The 24,435-nt window shown below is 52.5% G+C and overlaps 2 protein-coding genes across 14 annotated transcripts; one reads left to right on the top strand and one right to left on the bottom strand.

Annotated features, from left to right (window-relative positions):
• The first annotated feature begins 309 nt into the window (after positions 1-309).
• Slc25a39 (solute carrier family 25 member 39) lies at positions 310-6,093 on the top strand. 9 transcript variants are annotated; one of them, XM_038327799.2, is made up of 11 exons: positions 310-501; positions 3,145-3,244; positions 3,373-3,432; positions 3,544-3,588; positions 3,799-3,932; positions 4,299-4,366; positions 4,482-4,780; positions 5,016-5,125; positions 5,337-5,418; positions 5,496-5,576; positions 5,684-6,093. In XM_038327799.2, the coding sequence occupies exons 2-11, from the start codon at positions 3,160-3,162 to the stop codon at positions 5,797-5,799; spliced, it is 1,080 nt and encodes a 359-aa protein (XP_038183727.1). In that variant the 5' UTR covers positions 310-501; positions 3,145-3,159; the 3' UTR covers positions 5,800-6,093. The 9 variants fall into 9 exon arrangements, with proteins under 9 accessions (XP_038183727.1, XP_038183726.1, XP_038183731.1 ...); XM_038327798.2 differs by having other exon boundaries at positions 310-487; XM_038327803.2 differs by lacking the exon at positions 310-501 and adding an exon at positions 1,771-1,794.
• A 933-nt stretch (positions 6,094-7,026) lies between these two features.
• Rundc3a (RUN domain containing 3A) lies at positions 7,027-16,058 on the bottom strand. 5 transcript variants are annotated; one of them, XM_038327790.1, is made up of 11 exons: positions 15,929-16,058; positions 11,930-12,045; positions 11,436-11,584; positions 11,197-11,282; positions 10,400-10,489; positions 10,221-10,301; positions 9,905-10,070; positions 9,640-9,797; positions 8,752-8,889; positions 8,547-8,653; positions 7,027-7,531 (listed from the first exon to the last, which is right to left on the bottom strand). In XM_038327790.1, exons 1-11 carry the CDS (start codon positions 16,033-16,035, stop codon positions 7,389-7,391), a joined length of 1,341 nt encoding a protein of 446 aa, XP_038183718.1. In that variant the 5' UTR covers positions 16,036-16,058; the 3' UTR covers positions 7,027-7,388. The 5 variants fall into 5 exon arrangements, with proteins under 5 accessions (XP_038183718.1, XP_038183722.1, XP_038183721.1 ...); XM_038327794.1 differs by lacking the exon at positions 7,027-7,531 and adding an exon at positions 8,106-8,125 and having other exon boundaries at positions 11,436-11,569; XM_038327793.1 differs by lacking the exon at positions 7,027-7,531 and adding an exon at positions 8,106-8,125 and having other exon boundaries at positions 11,436-11,572.
• Between the last annotated feature and the right edge of the window lie 8,377 nt (positions 16,059-24,435).

The raw sequence follows: 24,435 nt of genomic DNA on the forward strand, positions 1-24,435 counted from the left end.
GGAGGGTGGGGCAGAATGCAGTGGCTGGACAGAAGCTCTGGCACTTTGCCTCTGGAAGGTTCCACTACACAAAGAGGTGAGGAAGGGGTGCTGGTGGTACTGCCTCCACCCGTCAATGTCTCCATAGACCTTGGGGATGCAGTCTGGAGGGGTCTCCGCGCTTGTCCCAGGGCTCCTGGCTAGGCAGGACCTGGCACGGTTTCTCAGTCCTCTCAGTGCGCAGGGGTTGTTTGGGTCTTTTCATCCGTTTGTTGGTCACGTGCTGCCGCCAGGGCCCCAGTCGACACAGAGTGGCCCACTCAGTCAGGCAGGTCAGTAGCCACTGCCTCCTCGGCCTCCAGGCTTGCGGCATGTCTGATGAGGGCTTTGCTGTTTCTCAGCTGTGTAAAGGTTCTTGTCCCCGTTTGTCAACCCTATGGGAGCGACTCCGATGCCTGCTCACCCACGCACGACCTCTCCAGGCTGCAGACGGCCTCGGACATTACAGGCCAGTAACTTGAGGTATGTGGGCGGTGTTGCTGGGGCAGAGTGACCTCCAGGACAGCTGGTTCTTTTGAATGACTTCAGGGGACTCTTTTTTCCATCTGTAAACTCGGGAGCATAGGATAAGGAAAGTATTAACCAGAGATGGTCAACGGTTGCTCGTGCCTGTAATCCCAGCATCTGCAAGGCAGGAGGTTCAGTTCAAGGTTATTTTATCCTAAACACGGGGCTTGGGGTTAGCCTGAACTTCGGGAGACCCTGTTTCAAAACCAAGAGAAACAAAACCAAACCTCCAAATCATAAATGAGAGAGAGAGAGAGAGAGAGAGAGAGAGAGAGAGAGAGAGAGAGAGAGAGAGAGAGAGAGAGAGAGAGAGAGAGAGAGAGAGAGTATTTTCTCCTCTACAGTACAGGAAAATAATCTCTGCTCTGAAACTTGATAAATCATTAATTTTGAGGTTGAAAGGACCTTAGCGGGGGCTGGGTTCCCAATTAAACTGTTTGTGAAATGACTTTTGTGTCACTTTGAAACCGGGCTTAGGGTGAAAAGAGACAGCGAAGGACAAGGAACGGTCTACTGCCCAGGGTACTCTCGACCCTTACCCTGTGACTCCTCCCGCCTCAGCCTCTCCGCCAACCGATTACCGGGGCCTTTTGATCATTGGCTGCTTTCCTAACCACCCGCTTGCTCTCACTCCGCCCCCAAAGCTGGAGGTTCCGAGCAGCGGAGAAGCCGCAAGGGTTTTCTCAGGGAAAAGTTATGGTTGGCCCCTTGGAATCCACGTGCTAGCCGGGCTGGCTGGGCGGCTCCAGCGCTGTGCGCGACCAGTTGGGGCCCGAGGGGCGGAGAAGGTAGTGACGTCGAAGCCGCGGCCCATTCTTCTTAAAGGTGCATGCTCACACCGCGTGGTCGCGTTTGTTAGAATGAGTACCACGCCAGTGTCTAAGTCTTAAAGGCGAGGCGGGCGATGCGGGTGCTGAGCTGGTGCGGAAACAGAGCTGATACCTGGGAAGGCAGAAGCTGAAGTTTTAACTTTGAGTGTTTTGTAGTCCGTAAAATGGAGGCGCCTATGTCAATAATAACCTACTACGAAAAGTTTTTGTTGAGGCCATTCTGGCCTACACTGACCAGCCAAGGTTACATAAATCATCTTAAAAAGGGGGAAAAAAGTTTTGACTTTTAAAGGCCGTTAAGAGTTTGAGACCAGCCGCGAAACAGTTTTTCTTTCCTGTTCCATGCTCTTACGGGGTGGGGTGTCCCCGGAGCCCGAAGCGGTCCTGTAAAACTGCCCAGGCCGCACGCCAGGCCCAGGTAACAAACTGCCCTGCCCCATATAAAGCATTCCGGGGTTGCAACCTCGTTTCATCATCCAGAAATGAAAAGGATGATAATTCCTGCCATAAATTGTCCACTTCCGCTACGCGGCTCAGTGGGCGAATGTTTGCCGTTGCTGCTCCACGCTCTGATGACCTTGAAGAACCGACCCTCGAGGCCACTGCCTTAGAGAGGGCGCGGAGCAGCAGTACCCACGCGGTCTGCAAAGTCCCAGCGATCGCAGGTCCGGACTCCCCGGGCAGCGCTCCTGCGGGGCGCGGGCGGGATAGAGTTACCGCAGCTGGGTGCACGCGCCGGGCAGTCGACGACCTTGACCTGCGGGCTGCGGGGAGCTCGGGGCGGTGGGGACCCGCCCACGGGGCCGCGGCGCAAGGGCGGGACTCGGGTGGGTGGGGGCGGGTCCCGCTGCACTCCGTGCGCGCGGCCAGTCGGCCCGCGGGGCGGAGCTTAGCGCCGCTGGGGGCGGGGTCAGCTCCGCCGCTCTCCTAGGCGGCCGCTGTGCGAAGCGGGCGCGCGCGGACCCTGCACCGGCCGCGGAGCCGCTATGGGCCCGCCAGGCCCCTGGCGCAGCGCGGCGCAAGCACCGGCTCAAAGCCAGGTGGGCGGGCCGGAACTGGAGTGGGTTCTCCGAGGGTCCCCGGGAACCCCAGTCGTGGCTCGGGGATGCGGTGGGCCTCGGCAGGCGCCCCTTGCTTGGGCCTGGGCATGGAGTGCGGCCGAATCTCGGAGAGCGGGTTTGTTACCGGGTCTCTGCTTCCGTCTCGGTTGAGCCCGCGCGGCTTGTATTTAAGAGAGAGAGGAGACAGAGAGTGGCCTCCTGGCCTTGGCCGGTCTTGCCTGGGCCGGCAGTGTGGGGGAGGGCCTGCAATCTCGAGAGGCAATATGGACCTTCATCTCTATCACCAGATTTGTTTACACGTTTCTCTTGATGCCCAGCTCCACCTCCCCTCGTCCAGGGTGCTCATGTGGCCGCCCCGATAGATGTTGGGTGGAGGGGCAAGGCCCAGGTGTTTCGATCTTTTGGCCTCTGAAGTCTGGAGGTGCATAGTAAGCATGTGGCTGAGGAAATGGCCAGGGCCAACGGCTGTTGTAGCTTCTTTCCAAACTAGTGACGTAACCTTGAAGGTCACCGCACGTCTTGAGCCTTAGTTTCCCCTTTCACAAAGTGAAGACGTTTACATATTTCCAAGGTTATGAAGGCAAGCTCTGGATGAGCCCTGAGTACGCTGTGAAGTCCCCGTGTGCCTTCCCTCGTGCTGTGCTTGTCTCTCCCCAGGGCGTTCTTGTCAGGAGGTAAACGCCATTTGATCGCGGTTTGTTTTTCAGGATTGAACCTCCAAGATGGATGATCAGGATCCTGGGGGCATTAGCCCCCTTCAGCAGATGGTGGCCTCAGGAACTGGGGCTGTGGTCACCTCCCTCTTCAGTAAGCCCTAGGGATGGGACGCGGGCAGCTGAGGGTTGATGTGGGCTAGTGGTTGGAGGCAGTTTGGGTCCTGATGAAGAGGGTGAGTGGGGTACCTGAGGAGCCTTCAGACCTTCTTCCTTCCCCAGTGACACCCCTGGATGTGGTGAAGGTCCGCCTTCAGTCTCAGAGGCCCTCAGTAGCCAGCGGTGAGTACCTGAACCTGGAGCCAGACTGAGGGTGGACAAAGTAAGGATCTTCCTGAGATGGATACCTGTGTGGGGAACATTCCTGATCACCGTGGACGACTTGTATTTCAGAATTGACACCTCCTTCCAGATTCTGGAGTCTCTCTTACACCAAATGTGAGTGCCCCAAGTCACAGGAGCCTGGAAGGGCTCAGGGAAGACGTGTCCCAGTGTCCCTTGGGTGCCCTTGGTCATAGACTAGTACCTAGTACTAGTACTTCTAGGTCACATTAGCCAGCCTTCAGTCCTATACAGGACGCTCCACCAGCTCTGCCACCCAGCTAGTTTCCAGGCCCTGCTGCCCTAATGCCCGCCCCCTTTCTCCAGCACCCTCTACTCTACAATCCCCAGGGAAGTGCCTCCTCTACTGCAACGGTGTCCTGGAGCCCCTGTACCTGTGCCCCAACGGCACTCGCTGTGCCACCTGGTTTCAGGATCCGACTCGATTCACTGGCACCTTGGTAAGGAGCCACGGTGTCCCTGAGGTGTGGCTGACCAGTTGGTGTAGAAAGGACATGCCTGGGATTCTCCCAGAAGGACTTCTGGTCCTGATGCTGAGAATCAAAACCATGACCTTAATATGCTAATGCATGCTAGACCAGCACTCTGGTACTAAGGTTTTAATGGGTGAGTAGGAGACCCCCCCAGAGTCGTATGAGGAGTTGCATCTGTGGAAGCCTGAGGGGCTAACTAGCTCTTATCAGGACTCAGGACTATGGGCAGAGGCTGAGGGCATCGGGCCAGTCCTGAGCCAATCCATCACAAGTCTGTGATGGACCTTGCTCGCGTCCATCTTCTTTCCCCTGGGCCCGTGCTGGCTTGATCAGGATGCCTTTGTGAAGATCGTGAGGCATGAGGGCACTAGGACCCTGTGGAGCGGCCTCCCAGCCACCCTGTGAGTACCCCCCTGTGGGGTGTTTCCTTCCCTTGATCCTCTTGGCAGGGTGAGGGAGGGAATGCTTGAAAGGACTGGGAGCCCTTAGGTGACTTCTGCCTCTTCATGCTCCCAGGGTGATGACTGTGCCAGCTACTGCCATCTACTTCACTGCCTACGACCAACTCAAAGCTTTCCTGTGTGGTCAGTCCTTGACCTCTGACCTCTACGCACCCATGGTGGCTGGTGCCCTCGCCCGCATGGGCACTGTGACAGTGGTCAGCCCCTTGGAGCTTGTGCGCACCAAGCTACAGGCTCAGCACGTGTCATACCGGGAGCTGGCTACCTGTGTTCAAGCTTCGGTGGCCCAGGGGGGCTGGCGCTCACTGTGGCTGGGCTGGGGTCCCACAGCCCTTCGAGATGTGCCCTTCTCAGGTAGGCACTTGGGTTCAGGGCATAGGGTAAAAGAGCCCTTGGATAATATTCAAGGACTCTTCAGCCAAGTTCCTCCTTTGTTACTAATGGCCATGAACTCGTCACTTCTCCGAGCCTTGGGGTCCTTATTTGTGATATGGACTTGGCAGGGAGGGGTCTGGCTGTGGGTGGGAGGTGAGAAGTCTGGAGCCCACTCCTTGGCCCCCACCTTTAATGAGTGTGTCTACTTCCCAAGCTCTGTACTGGTTCAACTACGAGCTGGTGAAGGGCTGGCTGAACGGGCTGAGACCAAAGGACCAGACATCCGTGGGCATCAGCTTTGTGGCTGGTGGCATTTCAGGAATGGTGAGCTGACTGGGTTGGGGGTGAGGCCACCAGGGGTGTTCTACAGGACCCTGAGTGTAAGTTAGTAGGGATGCCCAGAAAGTCCCCACATAGCAGTGCCTGCCAGGGAGCCTGCTCACTTTCCTCAGACATCTTTGAGATGCCTTAGTCCCTCCCGGGAGCTATGGAAGGGCCGGAATGGTCGAGCCGAGCCCTCTTGCCATCCCACCAGGTGGCTGCCACCCTCACTCTACCCTTCGATGTGGTGAAGACCCAGCGGCAGATCGCACTGGGAGCAGTGGAGGCCGTGAGAGGTGAGCTGGGGCTAGTCAAGGCGGAGGGCAGGCAGGGCCCAAACTGGGTACTACTGACCTGGGCCTTGAATCTGCAGTGAAGCCCCCAAGAGTTGATTCCACCTGGCTCCTGCTTCGGAGAATCCAAGCTGAATCGGGCACCAGGGGACTCTTTGCAGGTGGGTTCCTGTCTGTGCACGTGTTCTTGTTCTATGAACATCCATGTTCTTAAGTGTGAGTGGGAAGGGACCTGGGCCCCTAACCAAGCTCTGACCTCCCATCACAGGTTTCCTCCCAAGGATCATCAAGGCCGCTCCCTCCTGTGCTATCATGATCAGCACTTACGAGTTCGGCAAAAGCTTCTTCCAGAGGCTCAACCAGGAACAGCCTCTGGGCCACTGAAAGGCGAGGAACAACCAGCTCTTGCATGGGTGGGGACAGGAGACTGAGCCGAGTGCCTTCCCTCCCAACCCAGTCATCCAGGCTACCCCACACTTCGACTCCTGCTCTTCCCGAAGGAAGCATTCAGCATTCACAGTCAGCATTCGTCCACCTCCAAGTTCAAGACCAAATCTGACAGCTGCCCCTTTCATTGTATCTCCTTGATGTTTGTTGTAGCTTAGCCCTGAGTGATCAGGCTCTCTGGGCTAGGCAGCCTTGTTTATCCCCTGTCTAAAGAAGATGACCTTCTGTGCACTGCTGTGACTGCGGTGTCTCGGGGTATGTGTGTGCATTTGGGGGTCCCCAGTCAGTCGTTCACGCTTGTTATTCCAGTACTTGGAATGCTGAGGCAGGAGGTTGCCTCAAGTACCAGGTCAACCAGGACTGCATAGCAAGATTCTGTCTCGAAAAAAATCTGGGCAGTGGTGGCGCACACCTTTAATCCCAGCACTCAGGAGGCAGAGACAGGTAGATCTTTGTGAGTTCGAGGCCAGCCTGGTCTATAAGAGCTAGTTCCAGGACAGGCTCTAGAAACTACAGGGAAACCCTGTCTCAAACCCCCCCCCCAAAAAGGGGGGGCTGCCACTCCAGGCATGATGGTACATACTAATCCCAGCACTAGAGAGTTGAAGGTAGGTGGATCTGAGTCTATACAGTGAGTCCTTGCCCAGGCAGAGACCCTGTCTACAAAGCTTCCCACCTTATGGGATACCCAGTCAGATAGAATGAGGGTAAAATGTTGCCGATGTGGTGGTGAGGCCCTTCCATGCTAGGTCACTGTGTTGGGGTGAAATCAAGAGGCTGTCTCCCTAAGTACATGCCAAGGTGGTATCACTGGGGCAGAGTTGCCTACTTGCCAGCTCTGGCATAATGGATGGGACTGCAACTTTGGGCCACAATGGAGTTGCACCTGTGGCAAGCAAGTGCCCCACCAACGCACACCCTCAGAGGGCTTTGCCAGGGCTTGAGAAAATATTGGGGGGGTCAAACCCAGAATGCACTCCAGATCTACAGAAGCCCTGAGTTATGGCCCCACGTGTTCCTACAGGGCACACACTGGTCTGACACCATTGCCTTAAGAGACCCTGTTAATGGAGCTCTACACCACTCCCCAGAGATGAAGCCACCTCAGTCCTCTGGTTTTTATTTGCTATTCTTGCCCCACATAGGTACCAAGGAAGGGTGACTTCAGAGGGTACACAGGGACAGACCAGAGGCAGGGCAGCAGGAATGCCAGGGCTGGGCCACCTGCTCCTGAGGCAGGTGTGGAAGATGAGCAAAGGGAGCCAGGAAGGCTTCAGGACCACCGGCTTCCCCAGGGGCCTGGCTTCCTGTGCCCTGGGTGCCCCTCCCTCCTGGCCCCACCACTTCCCAGTGCAGCTCCTGCCTCTTTGGCTGGAAGCAGAAGCAAGAAAGAGGTTTGGTTGTCTTTCCCTAGAGACCCTCAGCTAGGTGGGCAGCATTCTTGAAGGTTTGCCTGGGTTGGGGGGTCATGGTGGCAGTTGTCCATGGTCCCTGGCAGGTGGGGCTGGCATTGCCCATGCTGCTCCTCAGCTCGGGCTAAGTGCCGGGCTGCCCTCGGGGCTGTCGCTCACCAGACATTCGTTGGATTTGAAGCTCGCCAGGGACTTGCAGCTGGGGATGGAGGCCAGGGAGCCGCAGAGGCCCAGCATGGAGGGCGTGGGGTCCTTCCCTGAGGAGAGAGGGCGGGTGAGGCTGGGCCAACCAGGCTGTGTGTATGTGGGGCAGGAGGTTTCATGGATGAGCAGTAATAGGACAATCCTCAGGTCACCCCAGGAGACTCTTGGCCTCTTCTACCACTTTTAATTAAGCCCTGATTGAACATGCCTTGCATGGGCATGGGCACTGTGTCGTAATCATCAGTGATGTCTCTGTCTCCCCCTGAGCTTCAGCCTCTTTGTCCATTTATTAAGCACACAGTGAGCATATGCTCTGTTTCACACTCTGGGAATACAGAGAATGGACAAGACATGATCCCTGCCCTCACGGAGCTCACAGTCTGGTTGGGGAGACACACACACACACAGTCACAAACACAGTGTGGTGGGTTACATGTCCAAAGCCTGCCATGTCTCAAAATCCAGTTATCTGATACAGTGTAGTTATATATCTATATATTAAAAAAAAGAAGAAAGGAAGTCCAGGCATGGGGAAAGCTAGGAAGGGAGAAACCAAGGTGGAGCCAGGGGTGAGGTCAACACAAAATGCATGCGTTGAAGTCCTGGGCCTTCACTCGGAGGGAGCCACTAATTTGGTTCTGAGCTTCCTGGCAGCCAAAGAAAAGGGGGAAACATAGGTCAGGTAAGCAGTTAACAGTGTGCATGTGCGAGAAGGCTAGGGTGAGGAGTCCCTGGAGTGTGTGCCCTGTGAAGGCTGTATTACTAAAATGTCCTTGAGCCCTCTGCATATGCGGACACTAGAGTCTTTTTACCAATGTCCCTATTTTAGAGATGGGGATCTAGGTCAGCGAGGTAAGGTTGACCAAGCTCACAGGTAGAGGGGGTGCAACTTCAGCTTGCCCTTGGTTCTCTCTGGAACCCCAAGCCAGGCTCTTCATTGGTGCTGTGAGCACAGGAAGGGATGAGAGAAGGGGTTCAGCCATGGCCTCACTGCGGACCCCCAGCAAGTTTCTGAAGTATACTGAGTGCCACGGGGTGTGTGTGCGCGCGGATGGGGGTTGCGCTCACCAATGGGGCCCCAGGGTTCCTCATCCCGCTTGCCCTCTCCCAGGCGCTGGGAGTCTGAGCTCAGGCTGGCCTCTGCAGACAGCGGCTCGGTGCTCATGAAGCTGTGTCTATAGCAGAACAGAAAAGCATGCGGGCTGTAGCCCATAGCTCCAAGCCCTGTTTCCTGGGAGTGGGGTTTGGGGGCGGCAATTGGGTTGGGGCTTACCTCCGATAGAGCTTGGAGTTGCTGGCACCCTCAGGCCTATTGAGTGTGCTCAGGGAGGGCCACTGGTTGACCAGAGGTGTAGTGAACTCCTTGGAACCCTGGGCCAGGGGGGCATGGTCACCGGGGATCAGACCTGTCCTGGGAGGGGGAGGGGGATCAGGCCTGGCTGGGAGGGGGATCAGACCTGTCCTAGGAGGGGGAGGGAGATCAGGCCTGGCTGGGAGAGGGAAGCAAGACTCAGCAAAGTTGGGGGCTAGAGCTTAGAAAGGAATCCTGAGTAGCAAAACAGGCTGTGTGCTGCTCAGGCATGGCACACATCTGGTGTTCCAGCGCTAGGAGGTGGAGGCAGGAGCACAAGTCTGAGGCCTGCTACTTAATGGGGCTGCTTCTAAAAGAGGCCAGGAAGGCAGTGTTGGGTCCTGGAAGAGGATGAGCTAGCCTGGGGGCAGAGGGGGCTGGGATTAGTGCGCTGTGTTTGGAGTTGGAGTGATGAAGTGTTTAGGAGTCAGTTGGAATGAGAAAAGTGAAGAGGGTGGGATTTGTGTTAGCTAGCTGGGATTTGTTTAGGCAAGAATGGTCTAGGTTGTGGGATCCCCGGGTGATGCGGACCAGAGGCCTGAACAGTGGGGGAGGTACAATAAAGCTGAAGGCCAGGTCCTCTGAGTAATGTGGTCCCTCCACCAGAGCCTGGTGTCTCCAGCTGGAGGGTGATAGAGGCTGCGAGATCTTAATTTTGGGGTAATATTTGGCCACCACAGGATCTTGGGGGAGAGGTGATGGGATGAGTGGGCTAATGGCGAATTGAATGTTGGTGTCAGGAAAGTGATGCCATCCTTGGAGTCATTTTGGGGGTCACAGAGATCAGGGCAGGGCAGGAGGTGGGCTCACAGCTGCTCCTGCAGCTCCAGGATCACTCCTTCCAGTTCCCGCTTCTCACGCTGATTCTGAGCTGCAGCTTCCTCCAGCTGCAGCTGCAGCCGCCGGTTCTCTGCCTCTAGGTCCTTCAGCTGCGACTCGCGCAGACGCACCAGCTCCTCCAGGTATCCCTGTGGGGAGCCAGCTCAGCCCGGACTTCTAAAGGGGTCCCAGCTGGGGTTCCAGCCTGGACCTTGCCCGCACCACGCCCAGATCCCTGCCCCTCGCCCTGCTCAACCTTCTGTGCATAGACAATGCGAAACTTCTGTTCCATCTTGTGCCACTTGCTGTACCAGCTGTCCTCGTCGGTGACCAGAGGCAGGTAGGGGTGCTCAGGCGAGTTGTCCTCACTAGTGCTGCTCTCCGCACTGTGTCGCTCCTCCTCATCCGTCAGGTAGTCGTAGCTTAGGAGCGGGAGCAGTGGGTGGGGCCAGCTCCACCCCGCCTCGCCCCACTAGTACCCCAACTCCGCCCCTTGGGCAGTGACACCAGGTGACACTTGGCGCCCTTCTGGTGCCCATCTCCTCACCCACCGCAATAACGGGGCTGCTCACCTCTGGGTGAACTTTAAGTAGGGCGTGTAATCGATGACCACCGGTGTCTTCCCGTCCAGAACTTCGCCCTTTAGACAGAAGCTGGGGCAGAAGAGCCACAGGGGTGGGGGGAGGGAATGAGGGGCGTTGGACAGTTGTGGGGGAGAAAGTCCCCTTCGCTACCGCCATGCACACCCCACCTGAAGTCGATGGCGCTGAGCCCAATCAGCATCCCCGTAAGGACAGTGGCTTCTTCCCGCAGCATGATGGCTCCGGAGTCATAGAACCGTCTGCAGGGAGAGGAAACCAGAAACTCCCAAGGGGCCCCGTGCCCGGGACTTCTCTGGAGGAAGAAGGCTCCTGGCTCACCAGCGGTGGTCATTGTTTCCCCTCACTGGAACTTGCACCTGACCCCACCCCCACACCTGTTACATGTGCCCTGACAAGAGACACTCTTCTGTTCTCGAAACTAAGCAGCCTCTGTCAAGCACTGGGTCACCCCAATGCTTCAAATCAGGGAGCATGTCTTAGTCCTTAGTGTTCGTCATACATACAGTAGATCCTCAAAAAACAACTCTGAAACATAGTAAACTGGGGATAGAACATAGTAAAAATAAAAACGAGGTTGGAGGACCCCTCCCCCAGCCTCAATAGTTTCCCACCCCATAATGGCACGTTCTGCCTTGTGATCTCTGACCCTCCGGACCCGCCTTCTTGGCAAACCCCCAGGCCAAGCACTGAAGCTCCACACATTGAAACTCTGTTCTTGGAAGAATAGTGTGACTGCCTTTGTTTGCAGAGCTGGTAGGGCTGCATGTTGTAGGTCATGGCACAAAGCCAAGTAAAATGGTATGTGACTGAGGTTTCTGCAGTCCCGTTACCAAGACCTCTGGGAGAAGCCAACTACTGGTGCATGCTGGAACTTGTAGTCCAGGTATTGACGGTTATGTGGGGACCTAGGACTTAGGCAATGAATGTGCATGCTGAGAGGTCTGACCTGGTGGTTCGGTTGTCCCGAAGAGCTGTGGTGATGTATTCTGACATACGCTTCTCCATCAGAGCCACCCGGATCCATGCCCGGCCCTAGAAAACATGCTCACCTTTAGTTATCCCAGAGGGAACAATGTATCCAACATCAGGTCTGGTCTCTTTTCCCCATGCTGTAGGCAAGGGGTAAGGACAGGGCCCTATGTCTGAAGCAGGGGTCAGGCGTGCTGACACCCGTGCGGCCCTCACCTTGGCTCGAGCTGTGCTGATGTTCTCCATGTTCTCAATGCTGCTCACACAGTTGTTGGGCACCTTGCTGCAGGCCAGTCGGATGTAGTCCCAGAAGCCCCGTTGCCCATCTGAGCTGAACCAGCTCACTGGACCTGCTGGGGCACAAGCTGAGCCAGGGCAGGGAGGGGGCTCAGGACCAGGGAGTTTGGAAAGGGTTCATGTCATAAAGCCCTCACATGTATAAGCATGAGCCACCACACATCCATGTACAGCCTCCCCCACCGTAAGCAGCAGGCTTGCTGGCAGAGAGAGCTGCATGCCCAGTGATGAAGCTGTGGGCAGATGACCCTCTCCCCAGTCACCTGGGACTGTGCTTTTGTTTCTATGTATAGCCCAGAATCAGGCCCTGGACCAGGGATGGGGTTTAGGAACCCATAGAGGGTATCAATCAGAGCAGGGTGGTGGCTAGAGCCACAGGCTGCGGTTGGCAGGGGTGGATGATGACGGCCTACCTTTAAACCGGTGACTGAGGATCTGCTCCAAAATGGCTGCAAAATTAACAAACTCCTCAGATGAATCATCAATGGGTTCTGCTGTGTACTTCTCCAGCAAGGTTTTCACAGAGAACCTGGGGGGAGGGGAGGGGAGCGGGAGGAGGGTCAGACAGGGTGGTAGAGGGCGGGGGTCGGAGAGGAAGGAATAGGCAGAGAAGGGGTCACAAAGGGCAGGGATTGATGTGGGGGCCGATGAACCCAGAGTGACCCCAGGAGATTCCCAACCAGGTGGGTTAAGAGGGTGACAGGTGCAGGGAAGAGGACAGGAAGGACACCGACTGGCAGAGTGGGTGCAGAAGAGACAGCCAGAGAAAGGGAGCTTCAGGGATTAGGTATGAGGGAGAATGAAACGATATGTAGAAAAACGAGACAGCAAGAGCTCAGAGAGCATCCACAGACCCTTTGTCCCCATCACCCGTCAGCATGGCATTTTCTGTACATGTGGACTGAGAGTCAACCGGGAGTCAGAAGGCAGTTTGCACCCGTACCCCCAGACACTCTTCAGCATTGTTGGAACGAGCTCCCATCCCAACGGGGCTGGGGGTCACCTGTGCCAGAGCATATGAGCTATGCACATGGAACGTAGGCATGCATGCACAGCCAGGTGGATACTCTGCTCCGGGACATCCCTCCTCCCCCTTCTCCGCTAGCCCACCCACACACCAGCTGCCCAGAGCTAGGCAGTGTAGAGCTTGGGGCATGGGGGAGAAGGCAGGGTATGGGTCTGACATACATCAGGTGGGAGGGAGCTCTGGCAGTAGGTCCCTGGAAGGGATGTGGGGGCCCAGACCCTGGTTTCTCAGGGAGAAGGCCGAAGAAGGCAATCGAGGCCAAGGGGTTAGAGTCAAGCCGCCCCCACCATGTTCCCCAGCCTTGCACAAGCCTCCTGCATCCTCCGCCATCCTCCCTCTGTAGTCTCCTCTTGCCATCTTTGTGGTGAGTGGGACAAGCAGAGGACGTGCAGCTCCTAGCATCTCACTGCTGCTGTTTCTGGAGACAGCAGGAGCAGGGGTCTGGGCATAGTGGGGTACTTGACTCTGTCCTCTTATTCTACCCACGTTCACCACGCCGATCAATGTGTCCAGAACTGTATGTCATAAGTGTCAACCCACCTGCCCTTGTCACTGTCCTGGAGGCAGATCCTCTCATGACCACCTTCTGCATGTTATAGGCACAGGGGCTAAAGGCTCCAGGGATGGACTGATCAGAGTCATGTAATTTGGGAGGAGGCAAGTGTTTGCCCTGTTCTCCATCCTTGACTCATTCTACTCTGTCTTACGACTTCCTAGCGGCTGTTATAATCACTGAGAATTGGCCAGTAAGCTAGTCCAGTGGATAAAGGCGCATGCCATTAAGCCCAGCGACCCGAGTTCAACCCCAGGACCACCGTGGTGGAAGGAGAGCCCCTAACCCCATCCGTTGTCCTCTGACCTCCACACTCACACGGTGGCACACACACATACAAAATAAGTAAACAAACACATAAGTGTCATCTTTTTAAAGAGTATTAGCCAGGAGTGGTGGCACATGCCTTTGGTCCCAGTACTCAGCAGGCAGAGACAGGAGCATCTCTGTGAGTTCCAGGTTAGCCTGGTTTACATAGTGAGTTCCAGGACAGCCAGAACTACACAGAGAGATGCTGCCTAAAAATAAATAATAAATAAATAAAAACAAATAAATAAAATCAAACATACAAGCAAGTAGTGAGGCTTCAGAAGCCTCACTGGAACACTGGCCAGGAAGACTCTCAAGCACAACCCACAGGGCCTCTCCCCACCACCTTCCTTTGGGCTTCCCCAGGGGTAGAAACCAGACAGGTGAGTGCTGGACTAGTTAGAGGGAAGCAGGCTGCTGGCTGCAAAGCCTTTTCCTTGGGTGCTAACGGAAATACCAGCACTTGCCTCCTTCAACATTGGTTCAGATCCCAGGCAAGGATGGGAGAAGGTGAGAGTGTATGGATTTCTGGGCACAGGCCAGGTGAGGAGTCAAGACTGGCCCCGCCAGGAGGCCATTATCTGGGCCTTGTTATGCGCACCATCAATTTGTGGTCATCTGGGTCAGACTTCAGTAGAGGCCTGGGGCTTGGTCAGCATGGCAGCCATCTGCCATCTGTCCTTGGGGGAGCGGAAAGCTGGTCAGAGCCTCTAGGAACCCCATGGTGTGGGCCTGGTTAGAAGGAGCATAGCAGCTGAGGGTTACCATGGAGACAGGGAGGCCAGGGCTCAGGGGAGCCCTGCAGCCTGCTATAGGGAGCTCCTATAGGGAGCTGCTGGAGGAGACCCACGTGACAGTGATGAGGCAGCGGGGTCCCTGGGGTTTTGGAGAATTTGTTGTGTCCCTAACCCTTGTTCCCCACTCAGAGGTGCCTCCAAGTCACCAGAACCTCTGTTTCTCCATCTTAGGCCAAGTGTTTCCCTCCCACCTACCCCACCACCACCAAACACACTCAGAGCCCCAGCTATTCTGGCAGGCAAGAAAAATATGCACCTAGATGGCCAAGAGCCAGGAGGGACAAGAAGAGTGTCATTGAGATAACTGTTTCTGCATGCCAGGAACTGGCACAATATGACCCATTCTGTGGTACAGCTTTTACATCTAAGATGTACAAATCTAAGATCTAAGACAAAGCACCAAAGGTTCAGAGTGGTTAGAAAACCTCCACAAGGTTGCACAGATAAGGACTGAAGCAAAAGCTTGATCCTAAGCCCATGTGGATCCAAGGGCAGAAATCTCCTGACACCACACTGACAGGATTGGGGAAGGAGGGCAGAGACAGTGTCTGTGCCCTGGGCTAGGTCACCGATATATTCCTTCTGTCCACACAGCCCAGCCACCATCAATCACACAGGACTTTCGAGACACTGGGAAGGGGGAAGTTCTGAGACAGAGGCAACATGGCTAGGCAGGTGCCCTGGTACCCAAAGGAACTCTGGTTGCTGGGAGACTGGGCATCGGGTGGGCAGAGGACTTATGCTGAGGCTTATGTGCAGGCAGTTGGAACTGGCAAGGAAGGACAGTCAACCCTGCACCCAGGAGCAAATATAATCCAAGCATTTGGTGGCCATGGCGGGCGTGGAGGCTGCAGGTGGGGAAGGCAGCTGGCATGGAGATCCCAGAGGAAGAGGCAAGGACAGGTGGGGGCTTGGGAGAGAGTCTGCACAGCTGGCAGCTTTCTGACCTCAGAGCAGGGCAAGGAGGGTGAGTCACTGCAGGGCTGAAGTGGGAAGGGTTACTTCCTGGTGTCCAAGAAAGCTGAGAATTTCCCAGCCCTGCAACAGCCCCACCCTCAGAGATGTGGGGATCTGGGCTCCCAGTCTCCACTGGCAATCAGGGGCCCAGGCTTCTGCAGCGAGGCCCTGGATGCTTCCTACAGCAGGGTCGTGCCTCGACCTTCACTGATGGATTCAGGGGCTTTGCTGTGTGCCCAGCTGAACCTGCCACAGGCTGCAACTGCTCAGAAACACCATCCTTGCTTCATGAAGGGTTGAGCTTAGGAAAGTCTCTTCGGAAAGCTCCACCCCAAGAGGCCAAGATGACAGGGGTGGCAAGAGGGGACTTGGAGGACATCCACCCCCAACCCCATTGAGTCCCCTCTGCCCACCCTACCCCCACTGCCAGGAAGAGAGCCAGCCATCCTCCCCCTCCTCCTCTCACACACAATGTCACTTCCTGGTTCTCACAGGAAGCTGCAGTGCCAATTAAACTCTCTTCATCCCCCCCCAAAACCACAGGCCGGGCATAGGCCTGGCTTAGTCAAGAGGAATAAGGACGGGCTTTCCAGCTCCTCCAGGCTCCGGGCCTGGGAAGGATAGCAAGCGCATTCCTTCTAAATCTGGCTGTCCTGCCTTTTTTCAGCGGTCGTTGAGCATCCCCGTGGGCATGTTCAACCCTTAGATTTCTCAGCCCTCCCCAAACCCTTTCTCTAACCACCTCACCCGGACCGCCAGCGGCGCCCACCTGCACACGGTGATCAGGTTCCTGCGCTCCACGATCACGTTGCGGGAAGATGCTTTCTTGGAGGGCAGCCCCAGAGCCATGGTGGTCTGGACAAAGCTCGCTTCCATTCAGATATGAGGCCACTGCTGCCGCCGCCCGCTGCCCCCCACCCCACCCGGAGCCCCGGCCCCCTCGCAGGATCACGGCTGGGCCCTCTGCCCCCCGGGGCCCTTCGGCCTCTTCACGGCCATCCCTCAGCCTCGACGCCTAGTGCCCGGCCCCTTTGCTCCCTCCCCCGGCAGCAATTCCGGAGCAAAACAAGGCCGGGGAGGGAGCTCTCCGAGGTGCTGAGCCGGGGCTCGTCACCCCCTCCCCCAGTCGCCCGCTCACCCCTCCAGTCGGTGACGTCAGGGCCATAGGGCCCCGCCCCCCAGCAGCCCTGGACCAATCCGCAAAGGGCGCAGGATTTGCGGGGGAGGGGAAGGACTGAGGTCCCTGAAGGAGCGGAGGGGGTCCCCCGGAGAGACAGTGATTGTGTAGGGAAGGACCCTATTCTCCAACCCCCACACTCAAGGCTGGGGATCCTCGCCTGGCGTCTCAGTTTTGACGCTTTTTTCCCCCTTGTTTCTAACCTGCAGTCTGTGGTGTCTATTTCTGATCTCCCATCGTAGCCTGAAGAATGGAGACCCTCACCGCCTGCACCCTTTTCCGCCCTGCCCCCCACCCAGTCAGCCCAGGCATCTCAGCCAGACCTGGGTCACTTTCAGAGACTGTATGTGGCCTTAAGGTTATAACCCAGATACTAAAGCGGGGTGGGGGTGTTGTGTTCGTTTGCGGTAGCCAGCAAGCCAGTCTCTCCGCGGGTGGAGGATGGGAACCCAGGGAAACCTTCTGAGTCCAGAACCTGGAACCACTCAGGACAGGGATTTGGGATTACTGGTAGTTAGGTGCCCTGGACTCCGTGGAGGTTCTCAGTAGCAGCCACTCCAATGACCACTAGATTTAAGGGTTAACCCTTTGGCTGCCTACTTTGCTGCAGCCCTCCGGCGGGCCTGGTCAAAAATGGTTAGCTTTTAAATTGGGCCGGACTGAAAGTCTCTGGCTTCTCTGCTACCGTTGTCTTCCATGCTGTTCTTCATCTTCCTGATCGCCGGCTTCGTTCCTAATAAACTAGCTCCTGATCAATTGGTTTGCTCCGTTTAACATGGAGCACAAGACTTATCTTTTTTTTTTTTTTTTTCACAAGACTTCTCTATACATTATGGAAAGCAATGCCTTATCAGATCTCATTTGCGCCATTTTTTCCATTCTGTAGGCTGTCTTTTAAAATTATAGATACTGTTATTTAATACAAAAACAAAAACAAATTTCCATGAAGTCCAACCTGGCGCTTTTTTTTTCTTTTTCTTTTTTTCTGGTTGGCTGCGTCTTTGGTGTCAAATCCTAGAAATCATTGCCTTTGTATGTTTTTGTGTTTTGTTTTTATTGTCTTGGGTTTTGTTTTTGTTTTGAGACAGTGTCTCACTATATAGCTCTGACTGTCCCAGAAGTTCATTTGTAGACCAAATTTCTCCAACCACCTCTGCCTCCTGAGTGCTGTAATTAAAGGTGTGCACCACCATGCCCTCCACTTTAAGTGAATTTTGGAAGTAGTGTCAGGTACTGTCTTTTCCCCCTATTGACTGGTCTTGTCATGAACACACAAAATGATTTGGCGCCGGGCGGTGGTGGCGCACGCCTTTAATCCCAGCACTCGGGAGGCAGAGGCAGGCGGATCTCTGTGAGTTCGAGACCAGCCTGGTCTACAAGAGCTAGTTCCAGGACAGGCTCCAAAGCCACAGAGAAACCCTGTCTCGAAAAACCAAAAACAAAAAACAAAACAAAACAAAACAAAAAAAAACAAAATGATTTGGCCATATATCCAAGAGCTTATAGCTAAGGTCTCTGTTTTGCCCCATTGGTCTATGTCTGCCTTTATGTACTCGCACATCTTGATAAATGAAGATGTCTGGTAAGGTGTTTTTCCTTGTGGTGTGATTTAAACTCAGGGCCTAGCACATCTAGGAGAGTACTCTACCACTGAGCTACCTCCCAGCTCCGTATTGTTTGGACCTGTTTGTTCTTTATCCTATCCTGAGTTATGATAACTGTTTCCTTCCTTTTTATTATGCTTTTATCACCTATGTGTGCAACAGTAAAACACTATAACATTCTCAGTGTTGAAACTTTATAGGGCTGAAGCAAGGTCTGAATGAAGATGGGACTACTTCCTCCCCTCCTCCCCATCTTTCTCCTCTTCTTCCTCCTCACTATGTGGCCCCGCCTGCCTCTGCCTCCTGCGAGCTGGGGTTAAAGGCATGTTACTACACCGAGTCAGTGATTAGTTGGGAGACTCATTTTTCTTTCTTTCTTTCTTTCTTTCTTTCTTTCTTTCTTTCTTTCTTCTTACTTTTATTTCCTTTTTTTTTTTAAAGTTTTTCAAGACGGGGTTTCTCTGTAGCTTTTGAGCCTGTCCTGGAACTAGCTCTTGTAGACCATGCTGGCCTTGAACTCATGGAGGCCCACCTGCCTCTCCCACCCAAGTGCTGGGATTAAAGGCGTGCACCACCACTGCCCGGCCCTTTCTTTTTTCTCTCTTTCTTTCTTTCTTTCTTTCTTTCTTTCTTTCTTTCTTTCTTTCTTTCTTTTTTTTTTTCTTTCTTTTTTTTTTCTTTCTTTTTTTCCTTTCTTTCTTTCTTCTTTCTTTCCTTCCTTCTTTCTTTTTAGAAGACTCGTTTTTCTTATATGTTATTTCAGTGTGTGTTTATGGCATGTGTATCCATTCTACCATGAGGATAATCTTGTGTTTAAGATGGGGTCAGGTCAGGAAAGCAGAGAGTATATTGTGTGTCTCAGTAGAGGGGTTATAAGTACAGGAAGCTGATTCCTCAGGGGCTGGCAGACTGAAAGAGCAAGGAGAAGAGAACGTTGAGACAACACAGAAGTGATAGTGACAGATGGCAGCCAGGACTGAAAAAGCAGAGGTGGTGTTTTTATCTAAATTGTTCTATTTACCAATAAATACTGAGGCGTCAGATATCGAGGTGAAAACCTGCTAGATCAGAAAAGCCAAGAAGCAACCATTTGGCCTTCCTTTTTGGCCTGAGACCCAGCAAAGGAGCATCTCTCCTTCTTTCCCCAACCAAAAAGGCCCAAGAATCTCTTAAGTTCCTCTCCTTTGTGAAATATTATTTTAACAGAGCAAAGATGTGTTACGTTTGTTTCGGCTGCCTTTGTTAATGACATAAGGATCTGCTCCATTTGTTTCTGCTGCCTTTTTTAATGATGTAAAGATGGGTTGCATTTGTTTCACCTTGCCTGCCTAAGGCACCTGATTGGTCTAATAAAAAGCTGAATGACCAATAGCTAGGCAGGAGAGGAATAGGCAGGGCTGGCAGGGAGAGTAGGAGGAGAAATTTAGGCAAAGGAGAGGAGGAGATTGAATGAGAGAGAAAAAGGGATACACCTGGGGTCAGAAGTTGGGCAGTCACCAGCCAGCCAGACATCAGAAGCAGTGAAAATAAATATACAGAAAGAAAGAAAGACAAAAATCCCTGAGGCAAAATGTAGATGAAGATAAACAGGTTAAGTTATAAGAGCTAGTGGGACAAGCATAAGATAAGGCCAAGCATTAATCAATAATAAGTCTGTGTCATGATTTGGGAGCTGGTTGATGGCCTAAAATAAAGAGCCTGTATACCTCCCTACTCCTTCCTGTGTATCTTTCCATCTTCCAGGTCCTCCATATTCCCCATGGCTAATTCTTGTCAAAGAGTTGCTGGTTCCACCCCCATCCAAATTTAATTTTATTAACACATGTAACAACTGCATCTGTGTTACCCTCTCAGTACAGTTTGCACGCCACCGTACCTCACGCAAGCCAGGCAAGGGCCTGGAGATTGAAAGAACACACAAGAGACCTGGGTCAGTCTAAAGGAGATCAGCAGAATGCTGTTTATTCAACCTTCGGAAAATCCTTAAATACCTAGTTGCTGCGTAAGGAATTCCCTCCAGGCAGGTGGGAAATTGACACACACAAGATGGAGTAAACAATCACCAGGCAGGGCAGAGGGAGCACAGGAACAAACAATGTTTTGGCTGGCTGACCAGAAACTGTCCTAAAGATGAACCCCAGGAGCAGGGGTAGACCCATGGGCCCTACAACACAGTCTCGGGGTCTCACAGTGCAATCAAATATCTGGCGACACAGGACTATACCGTTGGAGCCCTGCAGAGTTGAGAAGCAGGCTCAGGAGAAGCTACCACAGGAGACTGCTCATTCCTTCTCAGACCCTCTCTGATGGTTCCCAGAGCACAGAAGGAAGCTCAAGGCTGGACACTATGTCCAGCGGCAAAGTAACTATGAAAACAGAGCAAATGGTAGCTAACTAACTCAACTAATCCTCCTTTCCCCCCCACCCCCCGCCTTCTGGTCTCCTTTTGTGTCTCTCTTTAGCAGAATCTGAGAGAAAAAGAGTGATGGAGTCTGGGAAACTAGGTAGCAGAGTCATAATGCAGTCACACATCAGAGAGATCTGGAAAGAAGACAGGAAAGCCACCAAGGCAAGCTTTGCACTTTCCTCACACAGCCTCCAGGCAGCTTTCTGTATCTGTCGGAGCAAGAACAATTTCAGGACTCTGCTTGACAAGATGCCACTGTCCTTTGTGATGTGGTGATGTTGAGGTGTTTAGGTGCTTTGGCTGACAGTGGAGATACAATCCCCAGCAGTGACACTGCCCATCTCCCCGTGGGGCTGATGACACTCTCCAGAACCAGCCCAAATTTCTTCAGAGGATCCTGTAACCCAATGACTACAATGCAAAGATAAATACCAACACCAATACCTTGTTTCAAGTGGGAGAGGAAAATTAATATTTAGAGAGAATGTGGAACACAAAACTATCAAGAAAAAGCCCGCACAGGACTGGGAGGTGGCCCAGTGCATATTGTAAACAAGAGGACCTGTATTCAGATCCATAGCACTCAGTAAAAAGATGGGCTGGCAGATTGTGCCGATAATCTCAGGGCTGGTGAAGGAAGGGGAGATGGAGGCAGGATGACTCCTGGAAACTTCCAGGTTCAGTGAGAGAGCCTATTTTAAAAAAAGAAAAGAAAAAGAAGAGAAAAGGATTGAGAAAGACACTCCTGGTCTCTGTTGTTCCTAAAAAAAAAAAATGCTATGGAGTCCCAGGCAGCAGCTGTAGGCAGGCAGCAGACTCTGTGAGCAGCTAGTCCCAAGGCAGAGATGGCTGCTGCCGGTCCCAGAGTGGTGGCCCGAGCAGTGATGGCGGGCCATACGGCGGGAAGACAGAGACATGGATAGACACGACTTGCAGAGTGAGGTTGAAGATTTATTCAGGGGGTTATGAAGGAGGAAGGGGGAAGGTGGGGGTGGGAGAGAGAGAGAGAGAGAGAGAGAGAGAGAGAGAGAGAGAGAGAGAGAGAGAGAGAGAGAGAGAGAGAGAGAGAGAGAGAGAGAGAGAGAGAGAGGAGAGAAGAGGGACAGGGGGGGAAGCAGAGAAGTGGGGAGAGAGGCAGAAGCGAAGCTGGCTCTCCGAGAGGAAGATAGAAAAGAGACCTAGCTCAGGCCGGAAGTTGAAGATCAGCCTGCCTCAGCAGATGGGGAGGGAGTGGGTGTGGCTTGTCTCTTAAAGGGACAGGGACCAACACCATAAAAGTCTCCATACTCACGTGTACCTGCCACTCCTCCCATATAACACACAAAAAGACAAGCATTCCCATAGCTTCTGCAGCCCTTGTTTCTTTCATGTCTTCTCAGCTTGCTTCTCAGAGATAGAGTCTTATGTAGTCCAGACTGGCCTCAAATTACAATCCTCCTGTTTCAGCCTCCTAAATGCTGGGATTACAGGCATGGGTCACTGTGCCCAGCAATCCTTATTTTTAAGGCATCTTTATTTATACATTTCCTCTATTATATTACTTATTTTTGTTACACTCTAAGCCAACACATACATTTATTTATTTATTTATTTATTTATTTATTTATTTATTTGGGTAACTAGCTCTTTATGCTTGCAGAATTTGAGTTCTCATGGCCAGTGAGTTGGGTTTACAGTAACAGACATGCATTCCCTCCTGTGGGCAGGCCTCAGATCCAAGCAGATACTGGCTGGCTCTTGCCTAACAGATTATTATGATAGCTTGTAGAGCCCAGCACAGGTAAAATCACCGAGGTCTTCTCCCCCCCCCCCCCAAATAACACTTTCCATCTCTCTTAAAGCTAGCCAGCAGGGAATAAGTTTCCATGACCCTTCCAGATTGGTTTCTGGTGTTCTTTGTGTTTTTTTTTTGTTGTTGTTGTTTTGTTTTGTTTTTGAAACAAGGTTTTTCTTTTTCTTTTTTTTTTTCTTTTGTTCTTTTTCTTTTTTCTTTTTTTTTTTTTTTGGTTTTTCGAGACAGGGTTTCTCGGCAGCTTTTTTAGAGCCTGTCCTGGAACTATCTCTTGTAGACCAGGCTGGCCTCGAACTCACAGAGATCCGCCTGCCTCTGCCTCCCGAGTGCTGGGATTAAAGGTTTTTCTTTGTAGCCCTGGCTGTCCTAGAATTCACCCTGTAGACCAGGCTGGTCTCAAATTCAGAGATCCGCCTGCCTCTGCTTCCTGATTGCTGGGATTAAAGAAAGGCATGTATCAACATTGCCTGGCCAAGACTGATTTCTCTACATCATGCCACCAAACTGGGTGGTGTCTTTGGTAATAGGATCTAGTCATGATGTGATGGCTCACATTCTTAACTTTTCTGATAGCACACTCTTTCGGACCCATTTCTTCTTTCCATGCCACATTCCTAGGTGCTCCTAACATCACTTTGCAAATAAATACTTGCCTTTGACTCCTTAGCTCAGATACTGCTTTTAGGAGGAAATCCAAACAATAGCATTTGATATCCAAAGTTGTCCTGGGGAGAAGACCCTGGAACAAAATTATAGAGTATATCCCGCATCATCCATATAGCAGCTGAATTCCATTGCTGGGATAAGTGGGATACTGATGCCACCGGAGTGTGTAACCCTGTCAGTAATAAAACCTATGGACTGGAATGTGCTACAGAGAGGCAACACCTATGCAATGCTCTAATATTTGAGTATAAGGGGTAACCAGTGGTTATAAAAAATGTAGAAAACAGGGCATAGTATGATGGTCCATCTCTGTAACCCCAGAACTCAGGAAACAAAAGGATCCTGGATTGCATAGTGAGAACTTGTCTTTAAAACAGATCATGGAGGCCAGGTGCTGTTGTTGCAAGTCTTTAATCCCATCAAGGCCAGCCTGCTCAACTAAGCAAGTTCCAGGACACCCAGGGCTACACAGAGAAGCCCTATCTTAAAAATCCAAAATAAACCGGGTGGTGGTGGCGCACGCCTTTAATCCCAGCACTCGGGAGGCAGAGGCAGGCGGATCTCTGTGAGTTTGAGGCCAGCCTGGTCTACAAGAGCTAGGTCCAGGACAGGCTCTAAAAAAGCTGCAGAGAAACCCTGTCTTGAAAAACAAACAAACAAAAAAAAAGAAAGAAAAGAAAAAAAGAAAAAAAATCCAAAATAAATAATTAGATAAATAATAAAATAAAGGAAAAATAAGATCATGGAGTTAGTTGGTTGTGCTAGATGTCATCAAAATGTAAAAGGGAAAAAGACTTCCCACCAAGTAATTATAAGCTTGGGGTAGAGCTAAAAGCTAGAGTTCTCTATGACAAAAATTGAAGGAAAAACACCTCCTTCAACCTATGTGTTGTAGAATATTATTTTAATATTAATAATTAACATGACTAAACATAGACAAGAATTATGGGTTAATTTAAATTGTAAGAGCTAGTTAATAATAAGCCTGAGCTTATAGTCCAAACAGTTTATAATTAATATAAGCCTCTGTGTGCTTCTTTGGGACTGAATGGCTGCGGGACCAGGCTGGACAGAAACTTCCGTCTACACCTAACTTCCCAGATTTAGTGGATACAACAGGAAAACTCAGAACAGAGACCAGATGACTGCCTGTGGTCATCACAAACACACGTGTGGTCATTCATAGGAATCTGCCAGAATGACCACGAGGACCTGGCATTCTTGGACAGATGGACTGCCAAGGAAGAGGTCCCTTCCCTGACATGATGCAAAGTAGGCAAGCAGGAGAGAGCAAAAGGGTGGCACTGGCAAAGAAACCACAATCGGTATGGTTGTCAGATCCAAGCCATGTTCTAGACGCATAGCCTAATGATTAAAGGGGAAGCTAGTTCCTGTTTGGAAAATTTTTCCTAATACTATATTAAGTTTCTCACACCCCAGTCTTTTCCTAAGGCACAAGTATCTGAACAGCTGTACAATGGGCAAGGGTAATATCCAGATCTTACAAGGTTTCAAGTATAGAACCTGTGGCAGAGGGACCAGCATGCCTTCCTTCACAGACACTTGGCAGAGGGAGCCATACTGTTAGAGGGAAGTGGCCAGAGGGTACTTGATAATGAACTCCCCTGAT

Source organism: Arvicola amphibius, chromosome 4 (genome assembly GCF_903992535.2).
Source record: "Arvicola amphibius chromosome 4, mArvAmp1.2, whole genome shotgun sequence".
Classification (NCBI taxonomy): domain Eukaryota; kingdom Metazoa; phylum Chordata; class Mammalia; order Rodentia; family Cricetidae; genus Arvicola; species Arvicola amphibius.